The sequence below is a fragment of the Zootoca vivipara genome, chromosome 1 (genome assembly GCF_965207765.1).
Source record: "Zootoca vivipara chromosome 1, rZooViv2.hap1.1, whole genome shotgun sequence".
Lineage (NCBI taxonomy): Eukaryota > Metazoa > Chordata > Lepidosauria > Squamata > Lacertidae > Zootoca > Zootoca vivipara.
In genome coordinates this window covers 52,126,475-52,144,598 of record NC_142582.1, presented here as the reverse complement: position 1 = coordinate 52,144,598, position 18,124 = coordinate 52,126,475, and the positions used below count along the sequence as shown (strand labels likewise).

At 45.7% G+C, this 18,124-nt stretch overlaps 1 protein-coding gene across 3 annotated transcripts; it reads left to right on the top strand.

Moving 5' to 3' along the window:
* Positions 1–42: 42 nt before the first annotated feature.
* TBC1D10C (TBC1 domain family member 10C) lies at positions 43–17,961 on the top strand. 3 transcript variants are annotated; one of them, XM_035125730.3, is made up of 11 exons: positions 110–231; positions 819–980; positions 2,935–3,188; positions 7,270–7,369; positions 8,312–8,419; positions 9,264–9,370; positions 13,336–13,450; positions 13,824–13,889; positions 14,570–14,759; positions 15,275–15,429; positions 16,557–17,961. In XM_035125730.3, the coding sequence occupies exons 3-11, from the start codon at positions 2,998–3,000 to the stop codon at positions 16,977–16,979; spliced, it is 1,455 nt and encodes a 484-aa protein (XP_034981621.1). In that variant the 5' UTR covers positions 110–231; positions 819–980; positions 2,935–2,997; the 3' UTR covers positions 16,980–17,961. The 3 variants fall into 3 exon arrangements, with proteins under 3 accessions (XP_034981639.1, XP_088519781.1, XP_034981621.1); XM_035125748.3 differs by lacking the exon at positions 819–980 and having other exon boundaries at positions 43–231; XM_088663655.1 differs by lacking the exon at positions 819–980 and having other exon boundaries at positions 43–320; positions 16,557–17,141.
* The last annotated feature ends 163 nt before the right edge of the window (positions 17,962–18,124 follow it).

Genomic DNA, 18,124 nt, shown 5'->3' with positions numbered 1-18,124 from the left:
GAAGGGCAGACGCGAGCGCACAGGCCCTGGCGGCCGCCCTCGCCGCCACCACCACCTACAGGCTGGAGGGATCAGCGCGCGCCCCGGAGCCAGCGAGCTGCGACTGCGCGGGCCGTGGCCTCTCCCCACAAAGAGGGAAGCGGCGGTCTTTCTCGGTTCCAGCCCCAGAGCCTTCCCTAAGGCGGCTGAGGAAACGGCGTCCCAAGGGCCCGGAACGCTGAGCTTCCCAAAGTACTTATTTCCAAGAGGATACCTATATCTATGTAAAAGAAAACATGTGCAACGCTTTAACGTGTTCACTTCCACGACTAACTAGTGAGGTCAGTCGCCATCCCCCATTTTACAGATAGGAAGATTAACCCTCCAACATTCCTCAGAAAATAGGGACATTCTACTGATGTAGAGTATAGTGTCCCTGTTTTCTGAGGATTGGAGTCCAGAGACCCAACATTGATGTGGTGCACCACTACAGTAGGATATAAACCAACCCGCTAAAGTACAAATCGGGGCTTTGCATTTTGGCTCTCTCCAGCTGCTTTTCATGAGAATCTGCTAGAGTGGAAATTTCCGTTCCAATTCCAGGTTGTAGTTTCCCCAATTCTGAGGAACAGAAAGTAGCTGGAGCAATAGCATAGGTTGCTATGTCAAGAGAGGAGGGCAAACCTGAGTCTGATACTTCTTCATAGATTTCCTTGAGTATAGGCCAGGCTGCTGCTTCACAGATTACAAAATTAGCACATGGGAGGCATTTATTTGTTTAGCCGTTTATGTGCACATGATGTGACATTTATACCTTTTTCATTTTCTGTATTCACTAGATTGAATAGCTATGATGTATGCAGCATGGGGACAAAACACCCAAATTTGTGATCCTTTGATCTACATGTGCCTATAGATAACTGCCTTCCATTTGGAAATGTGTGAACCTGGCATAGGAGGGCTTTTCCAAGTCCAGTTGAAATATATAAGCCCCAGATTCAGTAAGTATTACAGGGAAATCATAGCTCCTAAAAAGCAGTGCCTATGCGGCTGTAGCACTAAACAGGACAGAACTCCGGTGGTTTCCAGATGCTGGACTCCCAGCTCCCATCATTCTTGACCACTGGCTATGTTGACGGCCTGATGGGAGTTGTAGTCTAACAACATCTGGAGGGCACCACCTTGACTAGCCCTGGTATGGAAGAAGAACTCTTTTGCTAATCTAGTTCCTGGGTGGGGTGAGGGAGGCTTGGTCAGAGAACTTGAAGCTATTGTTTTCAGCATCTTCTAGCCAATAATGTTGCGCTGGGTGGTTGTTTATGCAGTCAGTGACTCAGGCCAGTGACTTTCCAAATCATGACGCCACACGCACACCACTGGGAACTATGTCTGTAAACACAGCTTTCCCCAGAGATTTCAGTCTCATTCGTTTGGCTGAGTGATTTCAGCTAAGGCAGGAGTAGCACAAACTTGTTTCTGACTGATCTCTAAATGATCCAGACCAGCTGGATTCTTTCACGTGCCCCACTGGGTCCATTTTGTATACCTGCCAGTGGTTTTGTCATAAATTCAGTGGAAGCTGATCCTTTTGGGTGCAACCTCAGCAACCTCAGTCTGCCCTCAGCCTACCTGCCTACTTAGACCCAGCCCAGGGAGGGTAGGAATATCTGTCAGCTTCCTTTTCCTTAGCATCAGTGTTGCTCTTCTAGAACTCAGCTGGAATGAATATGGGAGCAAAACTAGGTTCAATTAGCTCCGCCTAGCATTGACTCTGGCTCTACCTACTGTTGGGCTCGCAGCCTTCTGCCCTACCAGTCTCAATGAGCATCAGCCACCACTGCATATATAGGTATTCACTTTAACCGCACAGTTTTAAACATAGTGGTATAGTCACTACAGTGCCAGACCTAGGATTGGGAAAACCCAGGCTGAGAACCCCACTTAGCAGTGAAGCTCACAAGTGGGTTTGAATCAATCATCACACAGACACATGCCCAACTTAACCTACTTAATATATGCTTGGATAAACTGGGCTATGAAAGTACCAATGAATAGGTAGATAAAATAATAAGGATATCCCCTAGCAGATGGTATTGCAAGACATGCATACTGACAGAGGAAGAAGCTCCTGGCTACACCTGGATTTTTCAAACTATAGCTCAGTGGGGACAGTGGCATAGCAAGGGGGCGATGGGGGCGGGTTGCCCCGGGTGCCACCCTGGAGGGGGGGTGACACTCGGCGCCCCCCACTCCACTGGGGAACTTTTTTTTCTGTTGCATGAGATTTTTCAACTGTTCTTATATGTTCATTCAATGGTGATTTCATATCTGAAGTCGGTTTTGTTCTGAAAGCTCTAGGGTGTTTTTTTTGAAATTCATGTTTTTCACTTTTCGCCAGAGCCGTCGGGGGGGGGGGGGGTTGACAAAAAAAATCCGCACCGGGTACCACCTGGCCTTGCTACGCCTCTGAGTGGGAACAGCCATAGCTGAGTGGCATCGCTTCTGCTTTGCATGCAAAAGATCCCAGGTTCAATCCTTGGCAGCTCTGTTTAGGGCTCCACGGAGGTGGATAGACACATTGAACTCAGTTGCCAGTCAGTTTAGAGTGTGTTAAGTAACATGGCCAACAGCCTGACTTGGAGTAAGGCTATGTCTATACATAGAGAGCAAGTGAAAGAAGGTAAGGCCATTCGCTGGGGGTGTTAGCTACCTTCCAAGTCTCTCTGTAGGGAGCTGTCTAGTGTTTAGCTTCCCACATATTTTCAGCTCCCCACATTTCTCTCTCTCCCTGCCCCCTTTGCCCTGTTCACTTTGCAGAGCTCCGGGTGCTGTCAGTTGCATCAGGAAATGGTTGTGGGAGGAAATAGCTTACAGAGCTTTGTGGGGAACTAGAGTCACAGGAGTACCGAGAAGGGGCCCAATCATAGATGCAGCTCCGTGTTTCTCATTATTTAGATGTGAAGTCAATGACGCAGTAGCAACCAGCCTGAGGTAAGGGTGCTGTTCTCGGACAGAAGGATGTCGGACCTCACTCTTTCTGAAGAGCTCCTTGATGTGAGCCAAGCTGCGGCTGAATTGCCAGGTGCCTTTGATTTATCCCTGAACGATGATGCCAGCTCCCTGGGCTCCGACTCCGAGCTGAATGGGATGCCTCCATATCGCCAAGCTGATCGCTATGGCTTCATCGGGGGCAGCAGCCTCCAGAATGGGTAAGGCAGGCCTTCTGTTGCAAAGACCACGGGAAGAAGGGGGGTGAAGCTTTGGGAGAGGGTGAAGCAGCACTTTTGGGAAAATGACATTGAATATCTCTGCATGGTAGCAGTTTTCAAGATAGTGGGACACATTATGTCCCAGTATTATCACTTCCAGATCCTTGCTTGCTGGTCCATTTTGTAAAGGCAGGCACAGGTTTCTGGAATGTGATGAGCATCATCCTTCTGAAGGATACTCTCATTCTCATCTGGATCCATAGATCCCAGAAAAATAATCCTTAATTTCATTAGCAAGAAATGTGATTTTAAACCAAGGGGAAGAAACATATAATTATTGTTTCCAGTTTTGTTTAGGTAGCTCTAAAACACATATTGATAACTGTGAAATGAAAAAGAAGAAGAAGAAGAAGAATGGATCAGGGAATGTGACCCACTCCCATATTTAATTTAAGTGAATTGTGGCTATTTGGGAGACTAGGAATGGGTTTCATCTTTCCACTCTTCCTTCCCTTTTCTACAGAAAGAAATTCACAACACACAATAGATGACGACAATAACAATAATAATAATAAGCCACCATCTGATTAGGTTGCCCAAGCCGCCCTGGGCAGCTCCCAACAAAATATTAAAAACACAATAAACCTATAGTGTGGTCCCAGGTTTATTATGTAGGAACATGTGGCCCTCCAGATGCTGTTGACTCCAATCCTATTAGCCCCAACCAGCAGTGCCAATGGTTAGGGTTGGATTCCAGCTGTAAGCTTCCTGTCCCTGATGTAGGAGGACAGAAATCTTGGCTCAGCTCAAGCGGTCCATAGAAATAGCAAAAATGCATCCAGTCAGATCAATGGGGCTTCCCTAACCATTGTGACAGAGGTGCTCTTCTCATCTGCATCTTTGTTAACTGGGAACATGGAGGCCTGTTTCCATATGTATATCTCATTTCCTGGAGGAGGATAGTGGCTATCACCTTGCCTTGGGAAACATAATTATCACAGATTCAAAATTTGATACCTGTTAACACTTCTACAGTTCAGCATATTTACATGAATAACGTATTGGCCAATTGTACAATTGGTGTCATCAATTTGTCTCATTATCTACGGTAGTTATTTTTTAATGCATTTTTCTTGTTATATAATTACATATGATCCTCCTGGATCTCTGCTGCAGACATTGGTCATAGCCCAACATATTCAAAGTATTATATGATCCTGTATCACCCCAAATAATTTTTTTCAAACTTTATTCAGCATTCTGTGTGTTATTTTCACCTTCCTTGGTGAAACTATACAAACTGCTGCAGACTGGAGATGTACCTGCTTCAGGTATACTCTAATGGCAATCTAGAGGCAATCTGGAATCTCATTTCTTGCAAAACTCCCCTCTTGTCGTGAAATTGATAAGGTCTTATTAGTTAACTATTCAAGGTTGAATTCTTCATAGGCCCAATGCTTAATAGGAAAACCCCAGGGGATGATTGGAAAACTAAAGAATTGTGGGCACTGTAGATAGTTTAGGGGTCCTGGGAATTGTGACTGTGAAGGGTAAACTATACTGCTCAGAATTCTTTGAGGGAAAGAATGTGCTTTCAATATATAGTTTGTTTGCAGTCATATAGAAACATGCCCTTTTTTCTGCCTGGTCTGTTGCCTTCCTTAAATCACCATCAAAGCCCCATCTTTATTTGATTACAGTTATTTGCAGTGGGAAAATGGCTGGAATAGGTGAGGTTGGCAGGTGCTGTTAATTGGGATGGTATAATTTGAAATGAGGGGTTCTAAGAGGTTAAAGGGGATGCAGTCCATAGGCTTCATTTGTAGAGTGAGGAGATCAAGTCTTGGTGGAAACAGATTGACCACCTCCCTCCCTCCCTTCTACATAAAGGTAAAGGTAAAGGGACCCCTGACCATTAGGTCCAGTCGTGACCAACTCTGGGGTTGCGGTGCTCATCTCGTGTTATTGGCCGAGGGAGCCGGCATACAGCTTCCAGGTCATGTGTCCAGCACGACAAAGCCGCTTCTGGCAAACCAGAACCCTTCTACATAGCTCACCCTTTAATGTTTGTCCCATTTTCTGTGGTTTCCTTTTAGGTACACCACTTAGATATGTAAATGATTACATGGCGTACAAGTGTGATAAATAAACGAAACAATGCAATGCAAAGTCGTCTCGGGAGCTCTCTGCAATATTACTCATGTATGCATATTAATACTAGATAGATTCTCTAGATGGCTTGAAGTCCAACTTCTAACAGGGCTATAAAGACTGGGTTACAATGAGCAATGGACCAAATGTTAAGATTTACTGTAAGGTAGAAGGAGAAGCCTCCATAGGAAAATGTCTCTGCCTACCTATGAACTAACACTTCCTGTTATAGCAATCATTCGTGGCCACATCCTCTCACTGTGTCCATGACAACTTGTGCTCCATGGCAACAGGGGTGGTTACAGTGGTTAACAACAAGGTTTCTTCAGCTTCCCTGTGTGCAGGGCATACTGCACAGGAGATTCAGAAGCCCTGCAAATCTACTTCTACACTTCTACTTCTACACTGCAAATCTGCATCAGTCTCGATGCAACTTAATACTGTACAACTTTAGCTTTCATAACTTCCCCCAAGGATCATAGAAAACGAGTTTAGTGAGATGCTGAAACTTTCCTGTTAAAGATAAAAAGTTTTTCCCTTCTTCCTGGCCAATGTACAATTTTCTTCCTGGGAAAGAGAGCATGAAAGTCAAATTTATTAAAAGGCTGCTCCTGACCATCTATTTATTGAACATTCATCCTGATTTGCCTGCACAAAGCTGACGTGGGAGTTAGATAATATTCAGCCTTTATTTAACATTCTTTCTGTGACATTGATGCTTCATCCTGATTTGCTTGCAGAATGCTAACATGTCTTCCTGTTAATTATTTTTCATTCCACAATTTTCAGTGCATTTCTCTGTCACTCAAGGAACATGACACATAAAAACCTGACTGTAAGGAGCCATGCTATGTCTCTGGATCTACAAAATTGAATATTTCTCTAGAGGGGTGGGGGAGAAACCAAGTAGCCAACCCCCGCAACCATATTTTAAGATTTAATCAGTGTTTACTTGCTCATTACGCCATTTGTTTAGGGCTGCTCTGTATTTGCTTACTAATTACAGTTAAAACTTAAACCGAGAGGGCAGAAAGTAGATCGGGATCAACTGGTACTGTAGATCTCTGGCTAATCTGCAGTAGATCAGCAACAGCTGGCAACAACAGAAAAGCTTTCTCCTTTCTGATTAGGCTGCTGAAAAGGAAAAGCAGGGGAAGGAAACAGGAAAAGATTTTTGTGCAAAGGGACATGTGAAGTTGCTTCTTAATTCTTAGCATATGCCTGCCTGCCTGAGTCATTATTTGGCACCAAGTTCCAGCTGATGGGCCTCAGGATTCTAAGGGAAAAACCCAAAGTAGATCCCACAGACCTGAAGTGCACGGGGCTGCCTTTGACTGTTTAGAAATCACAAATAGCGCAGAACATGGTGGCTAGATCCGTAACTGGGACAAGAAGATGTGAATATATAGCACTGGTTCTGACATAACTATGTTAGCTGCTGATTTGTTTCCAGGCCCAATTAAAATGTTGGTTTTTTTTTTACTTTTAAGGTCTTATATCACTCAGGTCCGCTAAATCCATAGGAAGCTGCCCAGAACCCAAGACCATCAACATCCCAGGCCTGTCTCTGTGGGTGGCAATGAGGGAGCGTGCTTTTTCTGAAGTAGCTCCCTGTAGTAGTGGCCATTTTTGCATTTGCACCTCAAAGGGAAGTGGTTCTGAGGTGGATCTGAAGGAATGATAACTTGCCTCATTTTTACATTAGTATTATTTGATTCGTTTGTTGCCTAATACATACCAGCCTCTAGATGAGTTGCAAATAATTTTAAAACACACTAAAAAAAATTATAAGCAGTCCTCAAGAAATTAAACACTGTAAGATCGGCTAGGTGAATCTAATGAGACATGATGGATGCGTTAAAAAAGAAAGTGGCCAGTAAGTGAGGGAAGAAGATGTCCTCAGCCTTGTTCTTGTCTCTCCCACATATAGCCTAGGGCAGCTCACAGTTGAGCTCATCCGGCACCGTGAGACCAAGTGGCTGGAGATGACAAATCATTGGGAGAAATCCATGGCCCGACGTTACAGGAAGGTAAGAGGAAATTGGAGATAATTTGCTTTATTGGTGGTATTGCTCTCTTTAAATGGAGCATTTGGTGAGTCCCATTAGGATCACAAAATAACCTTCACAAGGAGTTTCTCTCACTGACTCATAGACAAAGAACAACAGCCCGTATTCTGCCTACACAATGAGAATTTGCGCCACATTTTTGGAGACCTGCTCCTCTCCTAGAAAGTGTATTCACCAGCATTCTTAAATCCACCCTCCCTGATCTTCCTCCAAATACTAGCACAGTAAGAAGAGATCATGGCAGAATTATGGTTCAAGCTTGGTGGAAGTTGTAGTCTAGCAACATCTGGAGGACCATAGGTTAACCATTCCTGTTTAGGGAAAGAGTGCAACCCCTTTCGGACCAGGTTGAACACCACCTCCTCTGATTGATAAACAACAGTACCTCCATCTTGTCATGGGGACTGAATTTTAGTTTATAGATTTCCTAACATGTGCATTATTATTTATTTATTTATTTATTTTGCTGTTTTCATTGTGGTTTATATTTTATTGTCTCTATTGTTGTACACTACCATGGTATACGTTGTATGAAATGACAATATATACTCTCAAAATAAATGAATCCACTATATACTCTCAAAATAAATGAATCCAGTCCATTACTGGTCCCAGACGCCAATCTAGCATTTCTGCAGCCTCAACAAAATGAAATGTAAAGGAGAAACAGAGCTGGGCATCATCATCAACCACATACTGATGACACCTTGCCCTAAATCTGCATTTGACCAACATTCAGAGGTTTTGTGTAGATGTTAAAAGGCATGGGAAACAAGATGGATACCTGCCAGCTATCTCTGGCCCCAGCCTTGACTGGCTCTATGGTGAGCCTGCATTTGGGTCCACCTTCTGATGGAGCATTGTACAGGACCACTGTTTTGCTGATGAGGTCTGTTGGCTCAGGTAAAGCTGCTATGCCGGAAAGGGATCCCTTCATCCTTACGTGTCCGCTGTTGGCCTCTGCTGTGTGGAGGACAAGCCAAAATGACGAGGAACCCCGGAAAGTACCAGGTGAGGCCATATCTCGTGCAGCTGTACTTGCGATCTTACATTCCTGTATGTCTCTGCTTGCTGCAGTTTCTGCCATTACTCACTTCCTCATCCTCTTCTTCCATGTCCTCATCCTGTAAACCCTCGTTTCATTTCATTATTCGTTGGGCAACCCATCACCTTGTTCTTCCTGGCTGAGATTGCTGATTTGGATATTTTACATTATCATCTGGTGACTGGAAGGAAACCTTGACCTTGCCATTGTTTGTTCCTTTGCATGTTTCCACTTGTTTAATCAACTCATATACTGCCTTTCAGGGCAAAGCTTTCTCAAGCTTGCACAAACAATCTATGGAAAAACAATCTGAAACAATGTTTAAATACATCCAAAACAATCCAATTACAAAACTAAAACAGCAGCAGATGAAAAGCCCAGCAATTTTGGTAAAATGTAGATTGAAACAACAACAAAAGTTATCTAGGTCTGTTTGCAGCTAAAAAAGTTGGAACAATATATACTTCCTTTAGGAATAGTCTGTGTCTTCAGCATCTCTCTCTCTCTCTCTCTCTCGCTCTGTGTGTGTGTGTGTGTGTGTGTGATCTCTCCCGAATCTATTAACCCTTCTATCCAGATAAAAAAATTCCTTCCAGTAGCACCTTAGACACCAACTAAGTTTGTCATTGGTATGAGCTTTTGTGTGCACACTTCTTCATGCACACAAAAGCTCATACCAATAACAAACTTAGTTGGTCTCTAAGGTGCTACTGGAAGGATTTTTTAAATTTTGTTTCAACTACAACAGACCAACACGGCTACCTACCTGTAACCTATCCAGGCCATTCTGAAAGTAGTATGTTGTTGTAGGAGCTGCAGGAGATACCCGGTGATCCTCAATGGGTGGAGACCATCAAAAAGGACATTCATCGCCAGTTCCCTTTCCATGAGATGTTTCTGTCCCCTGAAGGGCCTGGGTAAGTGAAGGGCTAATAATGTGAACAGGAGAGGCAGAGTAATTTCTGGATAGACTACCATAGGGTTTAAAAGATATGGAGTTGAATGGAGGGTCTTTCAGCAAGTCAAGTTTCCTGAATGCAGCGTAAGAAATACTTTTAAAATAAAATGTAAACACGCTTCTTCTGTAAGCCATATGAAAGTGAAAGAAGGCTAGGCTGGCTGTGCTTCTTCATTTAATGTGGAGGTTTCATGGAATCTTGCTGTAGAACTTGAACAGGGGAGCACACATCCAAACTTTAATTGAAAACAAAACTGGACAAATACTAGTAAATGGGCTTCTGATACTCATTCCCACAATAAAACAGTTTTGGTGTTCCTTTTCCTTTTATATTTAAACAGAATTCTTGAACGGGTGTACTCTACCATTCTCCAGTTGCCTAGGTGCAGACATGGGGTTGTATTCAATGTAACACTCAAGTGAATTTCTCCTTGTGCAATGGGACATTCTTACCCCTTTGGTCCCTCTGCGTACTCCCTAAATCTGTTCTAGGGCTTCCTCCAACCCAGGCATCCCCAAACTTCGGCCCTCCAGATGTTTTGGACTACAATTCCCATCTTCCCTGACCACTGGTCCTGTTAGCTAGGGATCATGGGAGTTGTAGGCCAAAACATCTGGAGGGCCGCAGTTTGGGGATGCCTGCTCCAACCCTTCAGAGCAGATCTGGAGATGGCAGGGGGCAGAGGGAGGAGGAACCCCTTTGTACTTAGTGGTCATCCTTGTGCACACATGCAACTATTGCCCACAATCTCCGTGTTTGAGGAAGGAACCATAGCTCAGCGGCAGAGTATGCAGCAGGTCTCTGGTTCAACCCTTGGCATCTCCAGTTAAAAAGCATTAGGTAGCAGGTGATGGAAAAGATATTTGCTTGAGAACCAGGAGAACTGCTGCCTGTCAAAGTGGACAATACTGGGCTAGATGGGCAAGCAGCCTGATGTGATTCCTGTATTCCTATTACAACTTCATTTCCGTAGCTTTGATAGCAGGGAAGTGAAATACGCAAATTTCCAAGCCTGATGTTCTAGCATATGCCATGAGGTACAGGCGAGTCTCATGAAGAAAAGCAAACCTGTGGGTGGAGCATGCTTTACGCACAGTCTTCTGAATGAGAACTTTGTCCATGAGATCACAACCTGGAAGGCCTTGCCAACAGCATCCAAGTTGCATACGTTCCCTCCAGAGACAAAGCAGCAAATTGTATCTGTATTGCCTTTCTAAACGTGGCTGCAAAAGACACACTCTTACACCATTAATATTAATGGAGGCACACAAGAGGGAATCGTCACCATGCTTGCGAGTTTTCAGGGGTGTCTGGCAGACCTGCGGCAGAGACAGAAGGCTGGAGGAGATGGACATGAATTGGCAGCAAGGCAGTCCTGATGTTCGTAATGGACATTTATTTACCTGTAGGCATCCGGGGAAGGTGGATTGCACTCGAGAGCACATCCAGTGCAATTTGAATCTCCCAGAAACTTTGAAGACAGAACACGAACAAAACAAATATCAAAATTATTAGATCATTAGAGTATAATTATTTCAGCCACAGTTAAATACTTGCACCCTGTCGCTGAGGGGCAGGGAAACTGATGCCCTTCAGATGTTGTTGGGCAACAACTCCCACTATATGACCCTTGACCCTAGGCCATGCTGGCTGGGGCTGGTGAGTTTTGAAAGTCAAACAACATCTGGATGGCCACAGATTCCCTGGCAGGCTAACAGTGCAATCCTATACATGTCTATGCAGAAGCAAGCTTCACTGAGTCAAAATAGGATTTCAGCCTCGGAGTACCTAATCTGTACTGCACTGCTATCTGTGCTAGCATAGTGTGCTCTTTATCTCTTTCCCTCTCCTCCTCACAGGTACCATGAACTTGTTTCCTTTTGGATATATTGGCATGTGATCAGAGGCAGGGGGGAGGTTGCACATGGGAAGCCCTGTTTCATTGTCTTCTGAAACAGACTGAAGCTTTCTATGAAGTACTGTACAGGTTGTGATTTCCGCTTGGAACAAGGGGACCTTATGATGCTATAATAACCAACCCAAAGGAGCCCTGCTTCTCTTTTTGTTTCATTTCCTCTAGGGGGAGCCAAAGAGCCTTTATTCCTAGGCCTTTTTCAGTATACACACAGTTGACATAGTTCAACCCATACATAGTTCAAACTTCATTTTATTTTATTTTATTTTTTGTTTCCTCTTTGTTTTTTGTTTCCTCTTGTCATTTTAGCTACCTTGTTTCATCATTATCATTTTAGTACTATCTAATGTTATGGATGCAGGTGGCGCTGTGGTCTAAACCACAGAGCCTAGGGCTTTGCCGATCAGAAGGGTTTGAATCCCCGCGACGGGGTGAGCTCCCGTTGCTCGGTCCCTGCTCCTGCCAACCTAGCAGTTCGAAAGCACGTCAAAGTGCAAGTAGATAAATAGGTACTGCTCTGGCGGGAAGGTAAACGGCGTTTCCGCGCTGCTCTAGTTCGCCAGAAGCGGCTTAGTCATGCTGGCCACATGACCTGGAAGTTGTACGCCGGCTCCCTCGGCCAGTAAAGCGAGATGAGCGCTGCAACCCCAGAATCGTCTGTAACTGGACCTAATATTCAGGGATCCCTTTACCTTTAATGTACCAAGACTGGGTTCTTATTTTTCTCTGATGCTGCTGGCATAGAAAACTGGTTTAGCCTAAGTCAGATTCTTTGCCCCATCTAGCCCAGTAATTGTCTAGTCTGACCGTTGTGACAGCAGAAGGAGCCAGCTGCTGTGGAGGAATATAAGGAGTCATCCAAAATAGTTTTTTCAGACCTGGGACCCACCTTTAACCCAGACATGCATTTGGGAACCCATTTCTTTTTGTGTTCAGGCTGGAACTCAGTAGTGGGACCTGACTCACCCACCCTTTGTAGACCAGTGAGCCGAAACACTCTTCCTGCATTGCCAGACCACAGCCAGAACTCTGCCAAACAGACAGTGTGCATGCCCTGGGGCTATAATAAACAAATCAGTAATCCAGATTCTGCACACAGAACATCAGCTATATATGCATACACTTATTTCCTTTGCATAATTATTTCAGGCAAACAATTTGGAATGATCTAGCAAGGATTGGGATGGAAGAGATTAGAAAACAAAGGTGTCGGGGGAGAAAAGGGCATCAAGTGTGATAATAGGTGGGCAGGGGGACAAAAGAATAGTAGCCGCGGCGGAAGGAGAGGAGTGGGGGGAACCACTTTTAAAAACCATGAAAAACAAGGAGAAAATAGAGCAGGAAGAAAGGAACATTGATGAGGCGGATGAACGGGGTAGCTTCAAAAGCTGTTTGTGTATACGTGAAATGAGGTCAAGCCATGAGTTGTACTATTTCACTGACCACTTGGAAGAGACGCTTAACGCTGCATTTGTTTTCTCATTTTCCTCCTTCCCCCCTCTCCTCTGCAAGCATGAGAGCTGGCAATTGTGGGTTGCTTGTTTCTAAATGACATTCTTTAGGATGCCCAATTCCAAGGCAGCTGACTCTGTTTATTCATTTATTTACTGGCAGTATTTATAAGCTATTTGATATTCAAATGTCTAAAGCAGTTTGTACACATAGGGCTGCATCCAAAGGAGGGCTGTGTAATGTGTCTCATCAGTGCAAGTGATTTCCCCCCTCCTACACCGTGTACCTCCTAAATCTGTTCTAGGGGTTCCCCCAACCTTCCAGAGCAGATTTGGGGAGAGTGGAGGTGAGAAAGCACTGCTGTGCTACTGGAAGTCCTTGCACGGGCTTCCACTAACAGGACCAGTTCATTGAATCTGGCCTGTGGTCTAATGTAGGACAACAGGAGAGGGGAGCAGGTTTGCTTTTTCTGGCTGGATTGGATGGGTGTAACTAATAAATGTAAGGCTGTGCCTATGAATTCCAGGCTTCTCTCTAAGCCTCTGTTCCCTTCCAGGCAGCAAGGGCTCCTGCAACTGCTGAAAGCCTACACTGTGTATCGGCCCCAGGAGGGTTACTGTCAGGCCCAGGGACCGCTGGGTGCTCTGCTGCTCATGCACATGCCTCCAGAGGTGAGTCTCATGCCAAGTTACACATACTTTCTGACCCCAAACCGAGTTTGTGCGTCTTCTAGGGCATGCTCTCACCCCAAAAAAAGCACCTGGGGGGGGGAGTGCAGCGTGAGAGTGTGCAAGATCACAACACCCAAAATGGCCACCAAGATATTGCACAAAAAGAATGGGATGTCTGGTTTTTTCCATGGCACTTGGAAGGGATGCCCTTTGTTCCTATTGATGTCATGATTCCTTCCTCTTCTTTATTAGCATCATTTCTCTCATTCTTCCCATCACACTCCTTTCCCTTCCCTCCTGCCTCTCCCCCCCCCCCCCGGCAGTTCCCATTTGCCTGAAAGTTTCACTAATTCAGCCTACTTATCCTTTCCAGCAAGCCTTCTGGTGCCTGGTACAGATCTGCGACTGCTACCTGCCTGGCTACTACAGCCCCAAGATGGTAATAGACTGGGGAAAGGAGGAGTGTCCTCCCTGGGGGAACAGGAAGTGGGCAGTTGTGACGCTGAGTCAGGGACATTTCCCACTGAGGGCAGAGCTGTGTAGAAACCCCTAAATTTATCTTCTGAGAGCGGTGGTCAGATAATTTGGGGGAGGGTGGAGGTGCTGTTGGACTACCAGCGCCATCCAACATGGCCACTTGTGAGGAGTCCAGCAACATCTGAAGAACACTAGGTTGGGGAAGATTGATCTAGGATTATTGTGGATGTGGGCTGACTTGGTGGGGGGGGGAGAGAAAGGTATGATTTGTAGGGCCTCCATCTCAAGTACTAGTAGGGCCACCACCATTTTGAAGATATGGCTTTTGCACGTTTGAATAGCTGAATAAAAGACAGGGATTCAAGAACTACAGCTTTCAACAGCGATGACTGTGAGGGAATCTTCAGCAGTTGCTTTTTGGCCTGTCCCACAGCTGCTAAGGTGCAAGAGTTCTGCCAGATAAAATGGGCAACATAGACTCCAGAAACAGTTTCTGGCAAATTAGAAAGAGCCATTCATTTTGAAAGAAGCGAAAGGTGGAGTTTGTGGGTTAAGACAGGATGAAGTCCTCCTGGACAGTATCTGAGAACATGTGACCAACCATATATTCAACCACAACATTTTCTCTCCCTTCTCCTGCAGGAAGCGCTGTTGCTGGACAGCGAAGTGTTTGTTGCCCTTCTGCGCCGGGTGTGCCCCAAGGCACTTAAGCACTTGCAGAAGCATGGCGTGGGCCCTCTGCTTTACATACCAGAGTGGTTTCTGTGCCTCTTTACCCGCACTCTGCCCTTCCCCACAGTGCTGAGGGTGTGGGATGCCTTTCTCAGTGAGGGTGAGTGGCTGTCATGAACTTAAGGAACTGTGGGCCTATTCAAAGGGTGGTGGAGGAGAGAATCTGTGGGTGAAACATCGCAAGGCCTCAATGGAGTGGTTAGAGTTGGCAGAGGCCTAGGTGAGGAGTGTTTGTTTTGGAACATAGAAACATAGGAACCTGCCTTCTACTGAGTCAGGTCATTCGTCCATCGAACTCAATATTGCCTACAATGGCTGGCAATGGCTCTTCAGGGTTTCACACAGATGTCTCTCCCCAGCCCTACCTGGAGATGCCAGGGATTGAACTTGGGACCCTGTGTGTACAAGGCGGATTGTATACCTCTAAGCTATGCGTTACACCAAAGGTCCCACCTCTAGCTTAGCTGGTGATGTGGAAGGTGTTCTCTAGCCAAGACTCTGCCAAGAAGAAGAGACAATTCTGAGACAGATGAACAAGTAGCCTGGCAAGGGAAACAAGGGAGTCTCTGACCATATCTGAGTGCCCTAAACTCTGCCCCGGTTTTTCTTCTGCAGGGATCAAGGTGCTGTTTCGTGTGGGGGTGCTGTTGATCCGCTTGGCCCTGGGCTCCTCAGAGAAACTACGTGACTGTGCAGGGGTGGTGGAGACCCTGGAGAAGCTGCGCAGTATCCCAGCTCACCACCTGCAAGAAGACACATTCATGGCTGAGGTAGAAACCACTGGAGCTGCTCCTCTTCCTGGGACTTTTACCCAGAGTCTACTGAATTGCCATCAGCAGCAACAGGAGATCATCCTACATCTGGGGTGGGGAACCTGTGGCCCTTCAGATGTTGTTAGACTCCAACATGGCCAATGGCCAGGGGTGATGAGAGCTGTTTTCCAGCAACAGCAGGAGAGCCACATGTTCCTTATCCCTGCCCTACATTTAAATTACCTGCAGCTCCCTTTCTTGTTTCTGTCTGCATCAGATACAGCAGGCTCCCTCTGTGTGTGTTAGGATTGCCGGAAAACCTGCTCTTATGCCTTTCACAGAATCACGATGTGCAAAAATAAGCAGGCAAAGCTTATTTGACATAGAATCATTGAATTGTAGAGTTGGAAGACATGAAGAAGTGTGTCCACCTGTTAATGACTGCAGGTCCCGCCTAGGAGCAAGAGGAGATTAAGAAAATTGGCAGCCCCAGTGAGGTGATCATGGGGAGGAGATAATTGTCAAGCTTCAGTTAAACTTTCATCTAGGCACCCCTTAACTGCATAGTACATGGGACAATTGCCCTGTAGCTTAAACGCTCACACCTTCTGAGTCCCCTTCCAACTCTGTGATCCTATGACAGTGAGCCTTGGCCAAGCCAACACATATGCTTGTGAATGTGTTTGCCATGCTCCCAAATTTTATTTATATGTGTATGGTTACCTATAAAAACAACAGAACAATGGAAAAAGGGCCGCCTGAAAAGAACCTTTCCCCAGCCAAGCTTTCTTGGGGCCAATACCAGCTGAACGCATTGCCTCAAGGAGCTCTGCTCACAACCACTAGTCTCTGTACAAACACACACACACACACACACACACACACACACACACACGTGTCAGCTGCCCGATCTGCTTGGCTCTGCTGTCTCAGACTGGGTAGCCTCTATCCAACAAGCTTTCTGTTTATTGGCTGATATTCTTCTGCTTCTCCCTTCCTCACTTTCTATCTGATAGATTCCTAACATTATGACAGCCATTCCAGATTGCCTTCTTGGGAGCCCCCTTTCCTTAGGCAGCAGGCCCCAAATCCCAAGTTACAGGTTTGAGGCCTCAGATCCTAAAAGCTTTCCTCGTATCTGGCAGGTACATGACGTGCCCATCTCAGACCGTGATCTGGAACGTGAATGCAGAGCCCAACTGAAGAAGCTGCGAGCATCTCGGCCTGACTTCCATTACAGCCCAGAACTTCGGCTGTCTGGCTCAAAGGCCATCTTTGATGCACAGCAGCTGGAGTACACACAGAACGACGAGGAGGATCCTGGAAGCCGCACCCATACATTTACCATCCCCCAGATCACGGTTGATCCACCCCCTTCATCCCCCAATGAGAAGAAGAAGCTGGAGAAGGCCTCTGAAGCACCAGGCCAGGAAAAAAGGAAGGTGAGAAAGAAGCCGGACACACGAGGGAAGACCTTTCACTTCATGCCACAGTCCACCAGCAGAACAGAGGGAAGGCTGAAGCCAGACGTTGAAGGAAGGAAGTCTTCCTTCTATGTAGATACATGATTCTGAACGTGGATCTGAAGAGGTTCTGAACAGAACTAGGCTTCTGCAGAGGAAACAAAATTCAAGCCTCTATCACTGCCCTGGTTTCATTGTGCATGTGATCATCTGTAGCACATGATGCCTTGAAGCCTGTGCTCAGTTTTTAAAAAGAAAAAAAAGTGATGGTGGGGACTCAACACTTCCTCATTCAGGAGCCCTGCTCCTTAAGCTCTGATGTGTGGCAGTGCATGCATTATAGCAGGGAGGGAGATTCCATCCTTCCTACCCTTGGCGGCAGACGTTTTACCTACAGATTTAGGAGGTGGGTATTATTTGGCTAAAAGGGGTAGGGGTTAGGGTTAGGGTAATGTGGATTTCATTTAGGGGGGCCCCTCTACCTTTCTCCTATTAATTAGTGGATGTGTGGAAACTGGCACTCACATAAATCTATGCCAGGTGAGACAACGGCACCTCATCAGTTCAGACCTCAAAATGATTGCAAAGCCCCTGTGCGACAAGAGGGTGTCAAAAGTCAATGGAAAACAGCAGCTGGGAAAACCAGGATTGCTGGAAACAAGAGCCAGGAATGCCAGCTATGGAAATGGTTTGGGACAATCATCATCTGCATTCTCAGGAACTGAGTGAGCAAATGGTGTTACTATCAGAGAAAAGGCCTGGTGTGGAAATGCATTTACCCACATGTGTGTCATTCAGACTCATGCAGCCAGGTGGCCCCTGTTGCCAGTCAAGAGAAGAAGAGGAAGGTGGCAGTGTTATAACTAAAATAACACACAATATGTTTCCCCCAATCCTTAGTTTCTCATGCTAATAAGATACACATCACTGCACACAAGGATTTCCCCACTCAAGCAGTAGGCATAAGAGCTAGTGAGGAGGGGAGGATCTGGAAAACAGCGTCATGTTTTATCAAGGTTGGCTCACATCCAGAATGTAGCTTTAATAGACTATCTTGTTTTGTTTTTAAAAAATATGTAGCCCCCAACAGTGTGGCAAAAATTATTTTAGTTCCTCCTGTGAGCAGTAGTACACACATGCCCGATTAATGACACCACAGGGGAGAAACTTGCCACCCCACCCGCACCCCAGATAAACGTTATCGTCCTTGCTAGTGGTAACTAGTTTAGTCCCTTGTCAGATTATGTGGA

Bases quoted from the DNA above. Each gene is read 5' to 3' on its own strand.
- TBC1D10C (XM_035125748.3), top strand. From the start codon at position 2,998: ATGTCGGACCTCACTCTTTCTGAAGAGCTCCTTGATGTGAGCCAAGCT. The intron at 9,371-13,335 runs GTAAGTGAAGGG...GTTCCCTTCCAG, and splicing joins CTGTCCCCTGAAGGGCCTGG to GCAGCAAGGGCTCCTGCAAC. The intron at 15,430-16,556 runs GTAGAAACCACT...CGTATCTGGCAG, and splicing joins AAGACACATTCATGGCTGAG to GTACATGACGTGCCCATCTC.